This window comes from Megalobrama amblycephala, linkage group LG4, assembly GCF_018812025.1.
Source record: "Megalobrama amblycephala isolate DHTTF-2021 linkage group LG4, ASM1881202v1, whole genome shotgun sequence".
Lineage (NCBI taxonomy): Eukaryota > Metazoa > Chordata > Actinopteri > Cypriniformes > Xenocyprididae > Megalobrama > Megalobrama amblycephala.
The window spans coordinates 41514877-41535043 of NC_063047.1; the positions used below are offsets into that span (position 1 = coordinate 41514877).

Genomic DNA, 20167 nt, shown 5'->3' on the forward strand with positions numbered 1-20167 from the left:
GACTGTTACGTAACAGTCGGGATCATTAACATGTACACCCCCAATATTTGCATATGCCAGCCCATGTTCAAGGCATTAGACAAGCCAGTATTAACATCTGGATCTGTGCACAGCTGAATCAACAGACTAGGTAAGCAAGCAAGGACAATAACGAACAATGGCAAAAATAACTGACATGATCCATGATATCATGATATTTTTAGTGATATTTGTAAATTGTCTTTCTAAAAGTTTTGTTAGCATGTTGCTAATGTACTGTTAAATGTGGTTAAAGTTATCATTGTTTCTTACTGTATTCACGGAGACAAGAGAGCCATCGCTATTTTCATTTTTAAACACTTGCAGTCTGTATAATGCATAAACACAACTTCATTCTTTATAAATCTCTCCAACAGTGTGTAATGTTAGCTTTAGCCACTAAGCACAGCCTCAAACTCATTCAGAATCAAATGTAAACATCCAAATAAATACTATACTCACATGATCCGAGGCATGCATGCAGTATGCATGATGAACATCTTGTAAAGCACCATTTGAGGGTTATATTAGCTGTGTGAACTTTGTAAATGCACTGTATTAGAGTGGGGAGGCAGGGAGTGCGCGATTTAAAGGGGGTGCGCGCTGAATCGGTGCATAGTTAATGATGCCCCAAAATAGGCTGTTACGGTTAGATGTTGCAAGAAGAGGCATTCACGGACGTCCACAGCAAATGGGTATTTATTTGACACAACGTGGAGACACAACATCTAAATCCAAGGTATAACATAAAAGAACAGACAAGGAGTGAAGGGAGTGAGTCCATATATATAGGGAGTGCAAACGAGGAAGTCCAGGTGATGGTGATGGGTGATGATGAGGAGCTGACGAGGGAAGTGAGTGCAGGTGTGGAGACAAGAGGATCATGGGATTTGGAGTCCGGGAGACAAGGGATCCGTGACATAGGCAGTTAAAAAAATTTATAAAAAAAAAAATCTCTGGGGTATTTTGAGCTGAAACTTCACAGACACATTCAGGGGACACCTTAGACTTATATTACATCTTGTAAAAACTGGTTCTAGGGCACCTTTAAGGCTTAATGATTGGAGAAGTCCTGCATACGTCACCAGAGAGAAGTCATTTTCATTGGTAGATTTTGATTTTGATTAAACATTAACAAGGCCTTTAAAAATGGAATCATATGCACAGATGAACCTATAACATACATTTAGAAAATAGATTTGAATTTTCATTACATGCTGATTCTAAGTGAATAAGCTGTGAATAGAGCAGCTGCCAACTAGGGAAAGACCTGGTGACTGCCTGGAAAGACAGCTGGCAGAAGGGAAAGACCACCATAGGCTAGATAAACTAAGGCAAGAGGAACCCGGCTCAATTAGTGTACGGGTCCCACCCATCCATGGCTACAAGTAGATAAAGAAAAAAAAAATACTCCTAGAGTCAGCAAGAGCGGAGGTGGAAGATGACTCCTCAGCAGACAACACGGCAACAAGGCTGCAAGGACCTTGCATCGACCACTGTTTATAAGAAGTAAGTTGAGTCAGTCAAGGGAAGTTCAGCAGCAGGATGAACCCAATAGGGCTAATCTACCCCAACCTGCAACTCAAACTAAGATCCAGGGGCGAAAGCCACTTGTCAAGAGGCAAAAGCCTGTGAGAAAAAAGGAGTGGGAAACAGTCAATACACATCTCAGGAAACTCCTAGACCATTTGAGGGGAACCACAGTAAAGAAACTGGAGAGTATGGGAAAAATAATCTACACTTATGGATCTGAGCAATATTGAGTTCCAGAGAAAAGGGAGAAAATATCACTCATTAGGGCAAAGACTCTGGACCCCTCACATCCAGCACACTCCCTCTTTGAACTGTTGCCATCTGGTCGACGCTACAGAGCCCTGAGCACCAGAATGACCAGACACAGGAACAGTTTCTTCGCCCAAGCAATTCATCTCATGACCACTTGACAAACACGGAACACACAAAACTATTATATATTATTTACTTAAAACACTTATTTATATTTCAAATTAGCACACATCATAACTGTACATACAAATTATCTATATTATATATTGTTTTTTGCTTTTTTTGCACTTTGTCTATCTTGTATATTTGTATATTATTCTTTTATTCTTTTTATTATCTGTGTCTTGTCTTGTCTTGTCGCTGTCATTCTGTTGCACTGTGGAGCTTCTGTCACTAAAACAAATTCCTAGTATGTGTAAACATACCTCTAATTCTGATTAGATCTTTTGACAGCAGCCTATTAAACCTGCTGTGACTTTAATGATAATCAAACAACAAACGACCTTTTGGACTCGGACCTGAGTCAGACTCTGCCCCTTTTGGACTCAGACTTGATTTGGACCCGATTGGCAAAAGACTCAGAATCGACTAAGGTTTGACTAAAGAATGCACAGAAAGAAAGATCAAGCAAGAACAAACTTCTTTACAATCTTCTTTACTTTACCTGAAGGGGTTTGTACAGAGTCTGTTGACAAAGGAAAAGAGTGGCAGTCTCGTAACATCAAGAAAGGATCTAGATGCTCGCCTAAAAATAATCCACTCTGACAGCCGGCGGTGTGAGCAGATTACACTTCCACCTGACATGCCACCACGACATGCCCCAGAGCATCAGCTGGATGATAGTCCACCCAGGTGGAATGAAGTGGTAAGCACTGTGCATCAAACAAGAGCTGCCTCCTCTCCTTGGTGCAACAGAGACTCCTATAGGTTTTATAAAAGTGCACCAGATGTCCTACGTTTTTTGTGGAGACAGATATAGGTGGTGTGGCAAAAACGAGAGATACCAACAGCTTGGAGGAGGGCAAGAGGCATACCAATCTCAAAGGAAAAGGATTCTACTGACATCAGCCAGTTCCACCACATCAGCCTTCTTAATGTTGAGGGAAAAATCTTCATCAGTATCTTCTTCGGAGATAAGCTGCCAGCCTCTGCAAAAAACAATACGTGAATATATCTGTGTTGATCTGTGCTGAAGGCAGGAATCCCAGACTTCGCAGGGTGTTTGGAGCACACAAGCATGATTTGGCAGCAAATCCAGACAGCCAAAAAAGATGGAAGAGATCTCCATGTCGTGTTCCTGGACCTTGCCAATGCCTTCAGTTCAGTTCCATGCAATCTCCTCTGGACTGCATTCAACTTCTTCAGGGTTCAAGAGGCATTCACTGCCCTTGTAAAAGCCTATTTTCCCAATATACAACTATGCCTTATAAATGATAAGTATACCACAGCATGTCAGTGATTGGAAATAGGTATTATGGCAGGATGCACCATCTCACCTCTCACCTTTTACCATGGCTATGTAAGTTATCATCCAAGCCTCTCAGTGGGTAGTAGGAAGAGAAAAGTTCAAGCCTGGGTTGCGGCGATTGAAAGGTTGATTAGCTTATTTGTTTAAATGTCTATAAATGCTCCAAAGTGGAGTATTAATGATCCAAAGTAAGGCTAGAAAATGATAATGATGGAATCATGCAATCCATGCATAGCCCAAATTGTTCCTGCCCTCAACAATGGAAGGAGGTGGACTCCATCCACAGCTGTACAGCAGGCTAAGTTAGCCCTTAAGCACCAGACAACAAGGGAGAGGAGGCCTTGGAGACCATCCTGGCACAAGGCAACTCTATCTCAGCATCAAAAACTTTTGGTTGAGGAGGTGCACCGGCAAAAGCAAGCAACGAGATGTGCAATGGCTATATCCCAAGCAAAGCAAGGGCAGTGGGTGAATGGGAGGGAGTTCAGGGGTGAAAGTTCTCTTGGAAGGAGCTGTGGGGCATGGAAGCATCTCAAATTCACTTCCTTTTACAAGCCCCCTATGATGCCCTGCCATCTCTAATGAATCTCAGCCAATGGTATGGAGAAGATCCTATGTGCCCCCTCTGTTCAACTACAGTGAACCTGAAGCACATCTTGGTTGGCTGCAAGATAAGCTTGACAGTAAAATAAAAGCTTGTTGTGGAAGGGGCAAGGGAGGTCAAAGCGATGACCCCGTGATTGGAAGCTTTCAGCTGACCTGATTCAGGGGCTTTGCTTCACATCCAAAATTGTAGCTACTAATCTCAGACCAGACCTTATGCTTTGGTCCTCATCACTTTGCACTGTGCCCTGGAAGGATGCTGTGGAGGTGGCCTATGAACGCAAGAGCCTTAAGTATGTTGAGCTAGCAACAGACCTGGAACAACATGGCTGGAAAGCAAATGTTTGCCCGGTGGAAGTTGGCTGTCGAGGCTTCATAGGTAGATCATCCATCAAAATTCTTAAGGACTTGGTATCCAAAGGCCAAGTCCAAAGACAAGCTGTGGGACATTGTCTGGGTCTCGTAGAGTGGGGGTAAAAGCAGAGGGGGGCGCACATGGGACGCCAGATGTTGCTGATGAGCCCTCTGGAGGTGTCTTGGGCATATATCATTGAAACACCAAAGAAAAGAGGGTACCCACCTGATGACCCCAATGAAGTTTTGTACCTCCATCTATCCCTATCACCACCATATTGCTCCATATTTGTTCTCCACTCATGTCAGGAAGGATATTAGCATCTAGACCTAAAATGTAACTAATAGCTCTCAAACTAGGCTGCAGCAACACACCAAATCAACAAACATCAATCAAACAAATTTACATGCTAATATATACTTCCTAACACCAGACACAGGCTGTTAGTTTTACATATTTAGTAAGAATTTGAAAGAAACAACTGCTTTTCAATCTCTCCTTTTTTCTGTTCAGTTATACTATAGCTTAGGAATGTTATTTAAGTATCAATATGTTTCTTGTAAAATTATGTAGAGAAAATAAATATAGAAAAAAGACATACAGTAGGGATATAGAGCTATAATGTTAATGTGGATAACATAGCTCAGATAATTTGGTTAGAGAAGGATTTGATGAGAAAAGTTGTATAGAAATTCAGTTCATGAAAACTTTTAAATGCACTCTTCACTACCTTGGCAAATAAGACTGAGTTAGTGACATTTCTGGGATTTCATCTGACACAGTAGAGGAGTATATATGTGAAATGAACAGGTTTTTTTTCCTCTGGAAAAGCAGGAGTTTTTTTTTTTTTTTGTAAAACTCATAATTTGTTCTTTGTTTCTTCTCATTCCTGTCTGAGGGAAACAGCTGATATATTAATGAGCTCTCATTTTTAATGAATCTCATTTTTAACTTAGAAAAAAGACATTTCCTGCCTTCCCCATATGCCCTATTCTGTCTCTCTTATTGATTTTCCACTCTTTTGTTTTTGAATTTCAAAGTCAGCATGCATTATTGACGAGACATGAATAACATTTAAAGTGCTGAAGGAGCTAAATTAATTGAATTTGGACAGAAGCATTAAATGACAAGAGGATAGTAATGTTTTACAAGATTATTTTTCTCTTTTACTCACTCTCTCTTTCTTCCCCTTAAATCATTCTTGTAATCACATAGCTTTTTTGATGGTCCAGTTAAAACACTTTAAAAACACTGCATTCTTCTGGGAAATGGTTCGTGCACATTCAGTAAACAAGGCTGTCAGAATAAATGCCATGGTTTATACCTTATATCACAAACGAAATAGGAATTATTGTAGTGATTGAATGTAGAGCAGAAGTATTGGTTAACCTTTAAATGATGCAGAGGCATTTGCTTTTCTGTGCATGTGCTGTATGATTTTTCTATCAATAAACAAACACAAGAAAGTTACACTTCCTCATCACTGCTGTTAACAATTACGTTGTCTTTTGAAACATGGGCACAATGGTTGTTTCTTTGTACATCATGCTTGGTCCAATCAAATATATTCAGAGCAGATTTTTTTTTACCATAATGGGTAATTTTCTCCACTCTTCCCCTCCTACTTGTCCACCACAGATCTGACAGTGCTTTAGTGTTCTCAACCGCTAATTGCTACATATGGTTTTATAAAATGTGGAACAACGGAGCATTCAGCTTTACATGAGAGCTCAACATGGCCGTCAACTGATTGCCTACATTTTTTTTAGTGCGCAAAGATCCAAACAGCAGGCTGTGTTTACACTGAGACTGTTTATCATTGTCATTACTGCATGAGTGCTCTGTTGTATGGTTAAGAGGCCATAGAAAAACATGATTGTTTGATGTTATTGGATTGGAGAAGTGTGGGAATAGTTAAAGAAGTGTTTCTGTATGTCCGACACATTGTCTCCAGGGCATGATGCTGGATAATAACACACAACTGTAAGTACACCAGTGTAGAGTTTCTGTTGCATTATAGAGACTGTTAACGTGAAGGATCATGACAAAGTCAGGCATCTGTTCTCTGAGGTAATTTCTGTAGGGTTCATAATAGGTTCACTGAGTATTATGCAATTCTTTAGGCTGAGAGGGGCCAGCAGACCACAGACCTATTACAGCTCAGGCACCGACTGTGTGTTGGAAAGTATATAGCAATAGTGTGACACTTACATGCATAATGAATGGTATAGCTATTTATTATTATTTCATGATGTCATTTATAGATTAGTATAATCTGACCAGTCTCATTTGAATTACATTTATTTATTTATTTTTATCTTTCTAACTCAGGCTGTTCTATCTCGTCTTTTTTGAGAATTTTACTTTTATTTTTTATACATTACTGTTTGGGGTATTAAGTTTTTATTTTAAATAAAATTAATAAACATATTCAGCAAAGATTCATACAATTGATCAAAAGTGACAGTAAAGACTTTTACATTGTTACAAAATATTTCCAATTATTGCTGGGGCTTTTTAACTTTACATTTTTAACTTTACATATATATTTTTTTTTCTTCTAAGTGATGAAAGCTCATGCATGTCTCTCTGTTTTGTATTAGTTTGAGCTGAGCCTGAGGCTGTTGACACATGGAGTAATTAACAGAGAAACTCAATAGGATTGTTGTTAATGTCTGGTCTCTGTAATGTACACATCTCTGAGAAAGAAAACCACTCTGCGATGTTCAGAATGATATAAGACCGATGACATTTCAAAAGAGCTGAACATACACTGGGTCTTGACAATATGGCTTCAGCTCAAACAAGAAAACTGACTAATACTCTTTTTTGGACTTCACTAAAAGACAGCTTAGAGAATGGGCTTGATGGCCAATTCGCAGTGCAAGAATACATGCTTGAAGTAATTTGCTGCCTGTCAGGATTATAAGTAAGTATATCTGTTCTGGTTGTTTTCAATTGCTTGTGGCTGTACAGATGAAAAAAAAAAAAAAAATCTGAATATAAAAATTGATATAATTCCATATCTTGATCTTTATTATCTCTGTACCATACAATCATGTCTAATTTATAACACATTCAGTTTTCCAGTCCCTCTTTTTGATTGTCCTCTAGGACTATCAAGACTGTTCAGATGTCCACTTTAGGTCAGTAACATGATCTGTGAAAATAAACCTTGAGGCTTTCCGTGCCAGAAATGGGAGAGGAGATTGTGAGGTTGTAGGTGCTGGCTAATGGCTTGTGTCATTGTAATTTAGTGGATTGTGTGGCAGGGTGGAATTAAGATCAAATGACAATGTCTTGTCAGCACTTCACCAGGGACACTTTCAAAAGACAGTCCCCCCCCCCCCCCCCCCCCTTTTTTTTTTTTTTGCTTGAGGCAGAATTGTATGCTCTCTAATACTACCTGATGTTAGTTTAGTAAGAATCATTTGAGAAGGCTGGATTTGTTGAGAAATTCAAGGGCAGCTGCAGAACACAAAGGGAGAAAGAAATAGAAACAGAGTCCAATAACACAATCATTTAAAGGACTTTTTTTTTTTTTTGGTCAATACAAATCTGTATCATAACGTTATTATGAATCATTTTGAATTATCCCTCATTTCCATTGTAGTATCTCTCTATAACCTTGATTTTCACTTTAAAAATCAAGGTTATAGAGAGACTACAATGGAAATGAAAGAGGCGTTATTTTGCAGGATATAAAAGCTGAAATATGAAGTTTATCATTTTTATAAACCACTTAAATTCAACTTGTATATTGAGCTGTAAAAATGTAAAAACAAATACACAGAAATAATTACACAGAAAAGGTTAGTAAACAATTTTTTTTTTTTTATATATATACTAAAATCATATTAACACATATTCTTTACTCCTTATGAAACAGTGAGTATTTTAACATTGGCTATTTTCCTTTTTAAAGGAAGGAAAATTGATTACAATTGAAATGTATAATATATTTATATATTTTACATATATAATATAATATAATATAATTAGCTTTTTGTGGTAATCAACATTATGCCACAAATGCTGTTGACTGAGTGCAACTTGTAATGAGCCCAGAATATTTCTGTTAGCAGTCTGACACACTCAGAAATTACTTATGATCTGACAAATTGGTAACTGGTGCTGGTAAATAAATTACAGCCAATGCAGTATGTTTTTACTAATGGTTTCGAAGCCCATACTATATCAGAGTTACGACATCAGGTTTCATTTTTCCAAGGCATATGAATCACAAATGTCAGATAGATACAAAAGTCATGTGATCAGTGCGCATGACATCATATTTTTTGTTATTCTGAGCTGTTTTGACGTCTCAAGCAATGTACAGTGATGTTTATGGAGGGTAAAAGGGAAGCAGAAGTGTCACCCTCTCTGCAGTGAAAGTCCCACTCGTATTATGACATCTGTCTCCCACATAAAGCATGATCATTATGTTACAAAGCTCAGTTTGTACAGAGACACTTCCTCACATACCAAGGATGTGTGAGTCGACCATGGTCACAAGGAGCCAATTTTTCCTCAGCCAGTTTCACTGAGCATTTTTGCACTTCCCAAAATTTGAAAAAGTGTGAGAGATGATCTATATTTGACAGTTGTGCTGTGGTTAATGACAGGATTTGCCTCTATTCAAAGGGGAGGATTTTTTCACCCCCTTTCTTTAAATATATACAGACGTCCGAAAAAAGTTTTGTATTTTACACAATACAGTGTATACAGTAAATTTAAAGCTAAGTAGTACAGAAAAAAGAGAGATTTCAACAGAAACGTCACAAATTTTAAAGGAGCATTATATTAGAAACAGTATCTATCACATGCCTAATTTTAAATGTAATGTAACGAATTGCAGTTCACATACATTCAAGTTTTGTTAATATTGATCCAAACAATTAAAAAAAAAAAAAATGTTGGTAATGGCAATTCACCCTCAGAAGAAAGTTTGCCTTGTGACTCAGAAAGAGAAAAATAGTTTTATAAACCAAAAATACACCCATCCCATATGAACTTTTCTTTTAATGTTTAAAATACAGTTGTTTTTCTCGTTGTACTTGGGGTAATGCCATCACTTAAGCAGCAGACTGCACCAATAGCCCACTGTTGGGGTCCAAATGGCTCCAATTCACTCTAATGAGCATGTTCATTGGAGGGGGCATGTGAGGGTGAGGGGTTACACCAGACTCTTAGCCTGATGATGGTAGAGAGCCTGTGAGTTGACCTGACTCTGACCCACTCTCTAGTGAAGTTCGCCTGACTGTGGCCTCACCACACCATTACAAAATGGCAGAATCTCAGTGTGAGGGGCCACCTAGGGGAGACTGTGATGGCCAACATACAGTAAGCACCTGTAAATCAACAGTTGACTTGAGAGCGTTTTAAAATTATGAATGTGAGATGATGGTAAATGTTGTTTCTTTGTAATTATATATAAAGTCAATACATCGCTAGTGTATACAGAACAGCACCAAAACATATTTGGACACTTGTGGACACTTAACCTATAGCAAAGGCCTCAAAATTATTAACATGGGCTTAAAAACGTTGCTGAAAACCTACAATCTACTCACAATCTATGGCATGCCTTCTGCCCTCTTGATAGTTCATTCTTTTTTTTAAGCAAATAAAAGACCTTTTTATTTCATAAAAACATCCCTCTTCAGGTCATTGTACATGGTACAATCTTTAATGATTTAGAGTGTTGTAAGTAGTCTGCTATACTGTTATAAAGATCTCACTGATTTACATTACAGCTATCAGAATTTCATATTACTTTTTGGCCAAATACTGTATAAGCAACTGAACCAAACTGCATATTTTTGTTGGTCCCCTGAATAAAATTTAGATGTGTTTTTCCTCCTTGAGTTTTTCCTCGTTGAGTGTGAGCTACATATTCTTCTATATCTTATATGAGCAATTAAAGCCAGATGGATCAAATATGATACACAACAAAAACATAAGCAAACTGTTATTTATTCATTTATTTTGTTAGGCTCAATAAACTGTTCTATTAAAAAGTAGATTTTTCTGACTACACTGTAAAAAACGAAAAGTTGAGAAAACTTAAAAGTTTAAGGCAACAAACTTCAACAGATTTTTGTGTTTTCTCAACTTGTTGTATTCAGTTTATATAACATTTTAGACTTTGCAGGGTTAAGAAGCACATACATTTCACTTTAATAGATATAAAATATCAAACAATTACTTTAAACCAACTGGTCCCATGATTTTTAGTGGACGTATAAAGTTAGTTGTCCTCAAGTTCACACAGGTGCTGTTCATCACATTAACTATGAACATCTACTAATGTTTGACAATTAGAAGTGTCACAATACATTTTATCTTAATTTTAAACAGAAAATGTATTGTTTTATTATTTTAAACTTTATATTTTGTTTTATAATTCATAGAAATGTTTGTTTTTTCAAGCGTTTAAATACTTTTTAGAGCCCACTGTTTGGCCACTTGTGTTCTTCACTTGTTTTATATATTTATTATTTTTGTAGGCTCTTTACATTTAATTAGAAGAGTTTAAGGTAACTTTCCACCCACTGGTCGCATCTGTACTTTTAAGTATTTAAGGACAGGTCATTCACATTACAGACTTGGCACTCGTATCATAGAGCCAGGTGGTTTTCTAAGCACCCTCTCCATATGGTGCCCTTTTGTTTGCCTCTCTCCCTCTGTCTCTCTCCCTCCGACTGGCTCTCTCTGCCTTTTACGTCTTGAGAAAGTCCTAACTGTTGACAGCTCTTTGAGCAACAGCAGGCTGTTGTTGTGAATGTATATAGAGCGAGCGAGTGAGCGGGACACAGAGAGGGAGCGCGTGTGTGCTGGATGCTAATGAAAAGCAGATGTTGGGTCAGTGTCAGAGCCTGCGGTTGTGTATGTGTGTGTGCAGGTCCACATTTATGCACGCTTGTCTGTGTGTGTGTGTGTGTGTGTGTGTGTGTGTGTGTGTGTGTGTGTGTGTGTGTGTGTGTGTGTGTGTGTGTGTGTGTGCATGTGTGTGTGTATTTACATGTTTGCCCCCCTACTGTCTCCTAACCGCTGAGTGCTCTTGGTGTTCCAGCACCTGATAGGACGGCAGTTATTGATAAATAATATTCAGGCTGCATGGTGCAGCTAGCCCAGGGAGTTCATAGTGAGTTGACCATCTGGATACACTGGTGGAGATGCAAACAGGGAGAGAGTGTGCCAAGTATCTAGGGCTATGGAGAAGTCAGCCACACTTCACTTACTAATTATTCACAGCAGTAAATCTTTCGACTCATACTGAAGCTCATACAGCGGAACTGGGCCTCAGTGCTTTGAACAATGTATTTCAGTACTACATATTTCATTTTGTGTTGTGCCCTGCAAATACTCACCCCTTGTAAATTTTGTATGTGCATTTTGCATAAAACATGAATCTTATAACATTTTCAAGAAGCAAGAAAAAAAGCCGATAATAATCTGATGGAGAGTCAACCATAACTTTAAGCCCCAAAGCTTAAAGGAATACTTCGTCCAAAAATTTTTAATTACTTTAAAATAAAATTTGAGATTAGTAGTATGCATAATGTTATAATAATATTACATTTATATACTGTGTATATATATATATATACACACACAAAAAGTCTTAGGCCACCACCAGCTTTGTTGTTTTAGCAATGTTTTAATGACCATCCATATTTATTTTTTGGTCTTAATCACGATATACAAACAGAAAATACAGGAAATATGTACACAAAACAAACAAACAAAAAAAAAATCTGAACAAAACGGCTTCTTTAAGCAAAAATCTGTATTTAGTGTTACCTCCTTGACTTCTTCCATTTTCTCAAAGAAGAAAATCTGAGAAACTTCTCATATTTTGAAAGTTTTCTTGGCATTCTAGTCCTTTTCCATTCCATTTAGGTTTAAGAGAGCCAGGTTCTCAAATGTAAGGGGAGGTCTCTAAATACTTGCCACTTTAGCCTATATAAGTCTTTTTTTTTTTTTTTTTTTTTTTTTTAATACTGCATACAAATTTTCTGTATTTTCTGGTTATATTCCAATAAAGAGACTGAGAAATAATTATATATGGTTATTATACCATTGCTAAAACAATAAAAAGTGACAGTAAAGACATTTATAATGTTACAAAATGCTGTTCTTTTGAACTTTCTATTTTACTTAAGAATCCTGAAATCCTAAATCCTGATCCTTTTTTCCATAGTAAGCAGCACAATAGTTTTTAACATTGATAAAAATAAGAAATGTTTTTGAACAGCACATGACAGAGTAAATTACTGGAGTAATGGCTGCTAAAAACAAAACAAAAAACATCTTTGCCATCAATAAATTTTATATATATACTGTATATATATAAATTGATCTAAAACTTTTGAATGGGACTGTGTATTCACATATACTATGTATTTGTATTCCATGGAAAAACTAACAGCATATGAGTTTGAAACAACATACATAATTACAGAATGTTTCCATGAGCTATTTCTTTAATTGCAGGCTTGTCTATAATTCTTCCATACATTCACCAGTCCAAACATTTTTATATTTAGTTCATGACACTTTTTTTTCCAGATCTCACATGATGGATGCATTTAACAGACATGAAATGACTGATTACTTGCTGCTATGTTGGACCTTGGCGGATCGTCTAAGTGTGAGTGTGTGTGTGTGTGTCCGGGGGCAAACAGGTTTAATGGGCTGTGTACGAGGGGGTTGGGGGGTATTTCTCTTGAACTGGTGATGGTGGGAGGAAGTGTAGAGATTTATGACGAGGCTGATTGCCCCTCTCTTTCCTCCACAGTGGCTGACCAGCAGAGAGAGTGAGACGCACTAAATCACTCCTGCCATTGAGCCCCTGCACTTGGCGTTGATCCTTAAGGGATCAGTCAGTGAGACACATCTCAATTTGTCTCCCTGAGAAAGTCACACTGCACAAGGATTTTGGTTTCTTATCACTAACCCCTGATAATACCATAGTTTGATGGAGTTGCTCCTGTTCTGAGGAGTGTGGTGTTTTCATTTCTGTTGTGCCGTTCGTTGGCCTGTTAGTAAATCTCTATAGGAAAACCATTCCTGAGAGTATGGATGTATTCTGACAGAGTAATTACAAAACCTGTAACAGCCAAGTGATAAAGAGGCTAGAAAACGAATTATTTGTATTGCTATATATATTGGTATGGCTATATATAAAGAAATTCCCTAACGACAGTTCTGAATTAGGAGCTTATGTATAGATGCTTCAGATTGTTTTGTAGACATATATAAGACCTCTACTCAGTTCTGCTTTCATCCACACAAGAATAAGAAAACACTGTGCTTTCCTCCTGACACAGGTTGACATTTTATATCACATAAACAAAAAAAAAAAATATATGGCATAAAGTAATATTAAACAATTCCTGTAGTAAAATAATGTAGAGGAACGTTTACTTTAGGCACAAAAGAGCGGATTACAATTGTTTAAGTTAAAATTTAAACGATACATTAAAATAAAAAAGGAAAAGATGAAATTGTTTGAACTGTGTTCTGAAACTGCAGTGATCCTTATATTTTATATTTCAGGTGATATAGATATCAGTGGAAAAGGTACATCATATTTGAAAGGAATCACATTTGGATTTTTAGGCTGGATACATTCTTTCTATAGAACTTGGGAATAATTGCAATCTTTCTCGGAAAGCCTTTGGTCTCCTCAGAGAAAGATACTGTTTGAAAAGTGAGTATGCTCTCTCAATCTCACCAGCTGTTATTGTAACCTATGACTCTCTCCTCATCCATTTTTACAGCTATGAGTTGCAGTATAGAACTCAGAAGTTGAACTGTGCCATTTGCTTTGAAAAGCTATTCGACCTCTAAACTTACCATTTAATTAGATCTGAGGCAGCATACTCTTTGCTCAGACAAGCATTATTGGAGAGGTGTCAAGTTTGCACTGAAGTAGTGCAGTATAATGCAGACCAATAGGACAGAAAATTCAATGCTGTAAATAGCTATTTAAACAAACATCTCATCAGATGACACAGCTAATAACATCTGTCTATATAACTCCAAACTATCAAAACCTACATGAAGTGCAATATTTTGTTCTCGGTGTGTACGCTCACTGACACTTCTCCACAAAGGGAAGCTCATGACATTGACCTGCTTGAAGAGATTACATGAGTATTAGTAACATTTCAGAGATCCCAGTTACTTAAAATGCACTTACTGTTTGAATTGAACATAAAGAGTTTAACAAAGAGGAGAAAGTTATGTGGTTACGCATTAGAAAGTAATTTATATACATGTGGATGCATTTCGTTTTTATTGCAGAACTTGCTGAAATAAAATAGTCTCTCTACTGCAATAAGATACTGTCTCTCATTTTATATTTCTCTTTATAGGCTATTTATGTCGGGTTTTATTATACAAAGCCATGAAATTTATATTAAAATAATAAAACTATTATAATATATCTCCACCTTACATAAATAATTCCCCTTGGCACTGAGTAAACCTTCAATCTATATCTATGCATATTCATTTAAATACTCGTTTCATAATGCTAATGATGGTTTTGATCTTTAATGTGCCGTGTACATTAATTAATGATGAATTCCCTGGAGGATACAACAGAGTGTGATGACACACACAGTAACACATTTAGTTTTTCTATAGATAGACATCCCTGAGGTTGTCCATCCTGTACAAACAGGAAAGGGAAAATACTCCAGATAAATGTTTTTATTTATGCAGGGTGAGCTCTTTAATGATAAATACATTTAAAGTTGTTGTTTTCTTTCGTTAATATAGCATTTAAAACAATTGTCATTCAAGCAGAAACATTGCTAAATACACATATGTGTTTTTTATTGCCACTATCTTATAGTCCGAAGGGGGTCAAAAGTAGAAGTGGCTTGTCGCTGCAAAAGTGCTGGCGGTCAGAGTCCCCCTTGGTAGGGTCCCTTGGTTAGGCAGTGCTTGATCGCTGAAGGAATACTGGGAGTGAGTGAGGGAGCGCTCTCGCGGAGTTACAAACTGGATGGAGCCGATTGAAGTAGATACTTTAGTTATATTAAGTGGATTTTGACAGCGGATCTCTGGCTTCGGTCTGACGGCGTTTCCTACTGGAACTTATAGCTTGCCCACTGAGGAAGATAAATCATTATCTACAAGAAACATAGCTGGCATGCGCTAATATGGAAACCAAACCATTCTTGTCTCTAGGTGAGTTTGAATATGGTTTCTATTATCTTAACGCTAATGTCATGAATAGGTACAGACATCTACCAGTTTCTGCTCTGAAGTGCTGAACAAAACGAAACTATGCTGCATATTTACATCCACATGTCTATGAGTGCATTAAACCCGTTTTCCTTAATAATAGGCTAGCATGTCTTCATTTTTCGCGGGCAGGTAACTTAATGGAATAAAATGGAATAAGCAAGCAAGCTACTAGAGTTAATAAAATGATGATGAGCAAGATTGTCATCTTTATTATTAGTTTATATCTATGATGTAATTGTTATTATCAGCAACTTAATAAAATAATCAGTGTTACTTGAGCAATTAAGGTGTGTGACTAATAATTCATGAAGTTCAGACGCGATCACTTTAGTCAAACAGTGAATGTTAATAGTTTATTGAAGCGCGCTCGTTCTTCAGTTGTGCGCTGTCACATTTATTACTCTAAATGCTCATGGCAAGCCGTTTAAACAATTATTCTCGTAAACTAACTAGTAACTATTTTTATGTCTATAGTACTTTTCTTAGGCGTTTAATTTCTTTGCTTGTAGTTACTATGTTAATAGTGAGAACGAGTAACTATTGGCAACATTTTTTTTTCTCTCCATATAATTCAAAAGGGATCTGTGGTCAGATTTCAATTAATCACTTCAAACTATATAATTTAGTTGTTACTGGTAGCTGTTACCTTCCTATACCAGTTTTACTAGTAATTCATCAGGTGCAATGTATTATTCAAATAAGTGTTATCAAATTTATAAATTCCTAATTTAATCAACATCTATTTATTGCATTCCTGTTGTTACTGGCAATATTTTAATCTCATTATAAAGTTGCAATTCTGACTAGTAGTCACATATAACAAATAAAAAAAAGCAGCTAGAGATAACAAATGCTATTGTCGCAAATGGGATAAATACTAGTGTCTCATAAATAAGTTCTATCATCTAATAAATTAGTACTAAATACATAGGGCTACTAGCCAGAAATGAATAGTTGATATCTGAACCACAGATACCATTAGAATTCAATGGCAAAATGGCATTAGAATTGTTACTTGGCACTAGTTGTGAGTAGTAGCAAAAGAAAAAGGCATTGGGTAACACTTTACTTTACAGTGTTACACATGTATAGTAATAACAGTAAATGTTGCAGCATTATAAGCAACTAACCCTAACAAAATCGGTTGCACTTTATTTTACAGTACATGCACTTACATGTACTTACCGTGTACTTACCTAAGAAAGTACTGGGCAATATAAGGCAACTACATGGGTTAAGTTTAGGTTTAGGGGTAGGTTCAGGGTTAGTACCTAGTTATTTCCCAGTTATTGCAATTACTATAATAAGTACATAGTATGTACATGGGGAACAGGACTATAAAATAAAGTACTACCACAAAATCCTAACCCTAATTTTATAGTAAGTACATGTTGTTAAATAATATTACTCAGTACTTATTTGTGTAATAGGTGCACCCTAAGATAAAGTGTAACCTGCTATTGGATATACAGTAGTTCTATTTTATTAATGATAAGTAATCAAAATAATTATTAGTACCATCAAATTAGACAACAAGACTAGCCTATTTAAATGAATAAATGTTAAAATGGCCTGCCATAAAAGCTCAACAAATCGATGTCAGCGTACTTCAGTAGTTATCTCAACCACTTCAAAGGGCTGTATGGTCTGAGGCCGTTGGGATTTGAAGATTTTACGAGATCTCTCGGATTTATCGAGATCTTTATTTTTTCTTTGGTTAGCTTGGTAATTATGCGCTGCGATTATTGCGAATGATAGAGTGTAATAGTGGTCTGTTCTTACCTGAGCTCCTCTTAAGCCTCATTCAGATTCTGTCTGACTCTCTCAAATGAGAAAATGTGCTTGGTTGGAAAATAATAGTTGGGTAGTAGCCATTGAGATTTAGAAAGTAATAACTCATGACACATGTGATGGTACAGAGCTTGTTGTGTAAACTTGCACTGAAATAGTTTTGCAACAATATTCATTTTCCAAGCCACCTATTTATACATTCTTCCTGCGTGTTGGAATTCCAGTGTAAACAGCAAGTTTTGGGGCTTAATGTGCCCAACTTTATTGGCATTTTTAAAGTTTGCTCTCTATAGGTCTCTGGGGGCCACTACCTTTCCCTGGAGCGTCCCAAGTCCATGAGCGTTAATAAGAAATAGAGGGTCCCATTGTAAGAAGGCCCGTCTGTGGTAGTGAGGGGGGTGTATACTGGATGCCGGACCACCCCAATAAAAGAGAACCAGTTTGGTTTACGGCAGAGCAGTTTTGTGTTTCTGAAGAGGTGATTGGTCCTTTGTGAATGTCTGCAGCTGTCAGTTTTATAAGAGAGGCTTTAAAGGGAAAGTTAATTGCTTAAAGTGACAGCGTCTCCCAGACACCCTCCAGCCACTGTCTGTCTCCAAATCAAAAGCAGCTCAGGCAGTTTCTAGACAGGACTACACAGAGGGCCAAACTGCACTTGAGAAAGTTTGTCTGAAGTGTCAGGTGATACACGCACATTGGAGGGGGAGTGTGTTTTTAGATCTTCTCTTGTTTCACTGTTGTACAAACTGTTGCAATTTAAGCATCAGCTCTTCAGCTTTGAAAGTGATGTCAGAGGGGGTATATTTGATCGGCTCAAAAAGCTCCCCTGTTAATCATTTGCTCTATGCAGTGTATGCATGTCTCCTTGATAAAGGCAACGCTGCACCTTGTACTGTGGTCCGTGTTTGGTTGCATATAGAGTTTAGCTTTATCATACAAAGTACAGGCGGCACCAAAAGTCTGAAGGAAACGTTGTGAAGTTGAATGAATTTGAATTATTTTCAATTCTGCACTATTTTTAGGTCACATCAAATGTAAGTGAATGTGTGATGTTGAATATGGTGTAGTTCATGAAGCTTGTATGAGGCTGTCAGTAAAGCGAAAGAAATAATAGGCCCTTTTTCAGTGATTTTTTATATGGTTTGATTCATATAAAAATGATTAAAATAAAATGTCAGTAGTGGACTCAGACCTTTGGAATCCACTATTTGTATGTGTATTTGTAAAAGGTGTGTTCATCGACAGCAAATTTCAGTAAAATTGAAAAAAGCAGGCATTAACAACTTCTTTAAGAGAGTGTTTTAGTCCCTTTTTCTCTGGTGTGGTGTTAATGGGATTACACTTGACCTTATGCATAGTAATTCAGTTTAAGTTAATGGATTTGGAGAATCTAAAGAATGTACAATACCTCTCCCATCCCCACTTTCCATCTTTATGGCAGCATAAGTACCATGTCATTTAGAGTGTGAAGGGTGTGTGTGTGTGTGTGTGCGTGGACTGTAGACTCTGAATTTAATGCTGCACATGGTCTAGAGGCAGGTCACTGCCAGTGTAATTATCTAATATGTTTAAGTCTGTGTCTATCTTTGTTTTTGCATGCTGCGACAGACAAGTTAATGAGAGGTCCAGCTGTCTAATTACCAGGTGCAAACTTTTAAGGTCAACTTCTTCACTGCACATGATGGACACTGATATTTGCAAACTTTGCCAAGCTTTCACACAGTCCCAAAATGAAATGATCTTTATTCAGTCTCTATTATTCAATCTCTATTATTATACACTACCAATGAGATGTTTGAACTTAGTCTTTTTTTCTAAGGAAATTAATACTTTTATTCAGCAAGGACACATTAAACTTTAGTCACGTTATAAAAGACTTTTACATGGTTACAAATAGGGGTGTGACGAAACAGGTATCTCACGAGACGAGACGAGACTCAAGATTGAGTTCACGAGACGAGACAAGATTTTTACACACTATTTTTAAGAAATCCTCAATGGCGAAATACATGACTCGAAAAAATATTCTGCAGGTGTATTTGAAATGTTTTAATAATCATCTTGTAATGAATGCCATTTCAGTTCTACTTTCTGAGTATGAATTATCATATGCAGTAAAAGAAAACAATACTCAAGTACTCTAAAAGGTTTTGCTGCAAACTCAACTGACTGACTTCTCTTCTGTATTATTTCAGTCTCTTCAGACCTCACTGTACATGATTTATGAGCTTCTACAACTTTTGACTTCCTAACTGAACTCCTTTCCACAAACTGATCATAGAAATAAAAACAGTATAAATAAAAATGTTAACACTTTACAATAAGGTCTCATTTATTAACATTAATGTATTAACCAACATCAACTAACAATGAGCAATATATATGCTACAGTATTTGTTAATCTTTATGTTAGTTAATAAAAATAGTCATTCATTGTTAGTTCATGATAGTTCACATTGCATTAACTAATGCTAACAAATGAAACCTTATTGTTTGTGCTTAATAAGATTAAGAGAACGACTACTTTTGGCCTCGACGAGAAATCTCGTCACATTTTAGTCTCGCGAGATCTCGTCACATCCCTAGTTACAAATAATTTCATATAAATGCTGTTCTTTGGAACATTCTATTTATCAAAGAACCTTGAAAAAAAGTACAATGTTTCCACAAAAAAATATTCAGCTGTACTGTTTTCAACTTTGATAATAATAAGAAATGTTTCTTGAGCACAAAATCAGCATATTATAACAATTTCTGAAGAATCACATGATACTTAAAGGATTAGTTCACTTCTGAGTGAACATTTCCTGATAATTTACTCACCCCCATGTCATCCAAGATGTTCATGTCTTTCTTTCTTCAGTTGAAAAGAAATTAAG

At 36.8% G+C, this 20167-nt stretch overlaps 1 protein-coding gene across 2 annotated transcripts in view; it reads left to right on the forward strand.

Moving 5' to 3' along the window:
• The first annotated feature begins 15187 nt into the window (after positions 1-15187).
• Positions 15188-20167, forward strand: part of rxrab (retinoid x receptor, alpha b) — a 75651-nt gene continuing 70671 nt past the window's right edge. The window contains exon 1 of one of the 2 annotated variants that reach the window (XM_048189404.1): positions 15188-15437. In XM_048189404.1, the coding sequence (XP_048045361.1) occupies positions 15410-15437 (28 nt within the window). In that variant the 5' untranslated portion in view covers positions 15188-15409. The remainder of the gene's footprint in view (positions 15438-20167) is intronic. The other variant, XM_048189403.1, reaches the window with a different exon arrangement.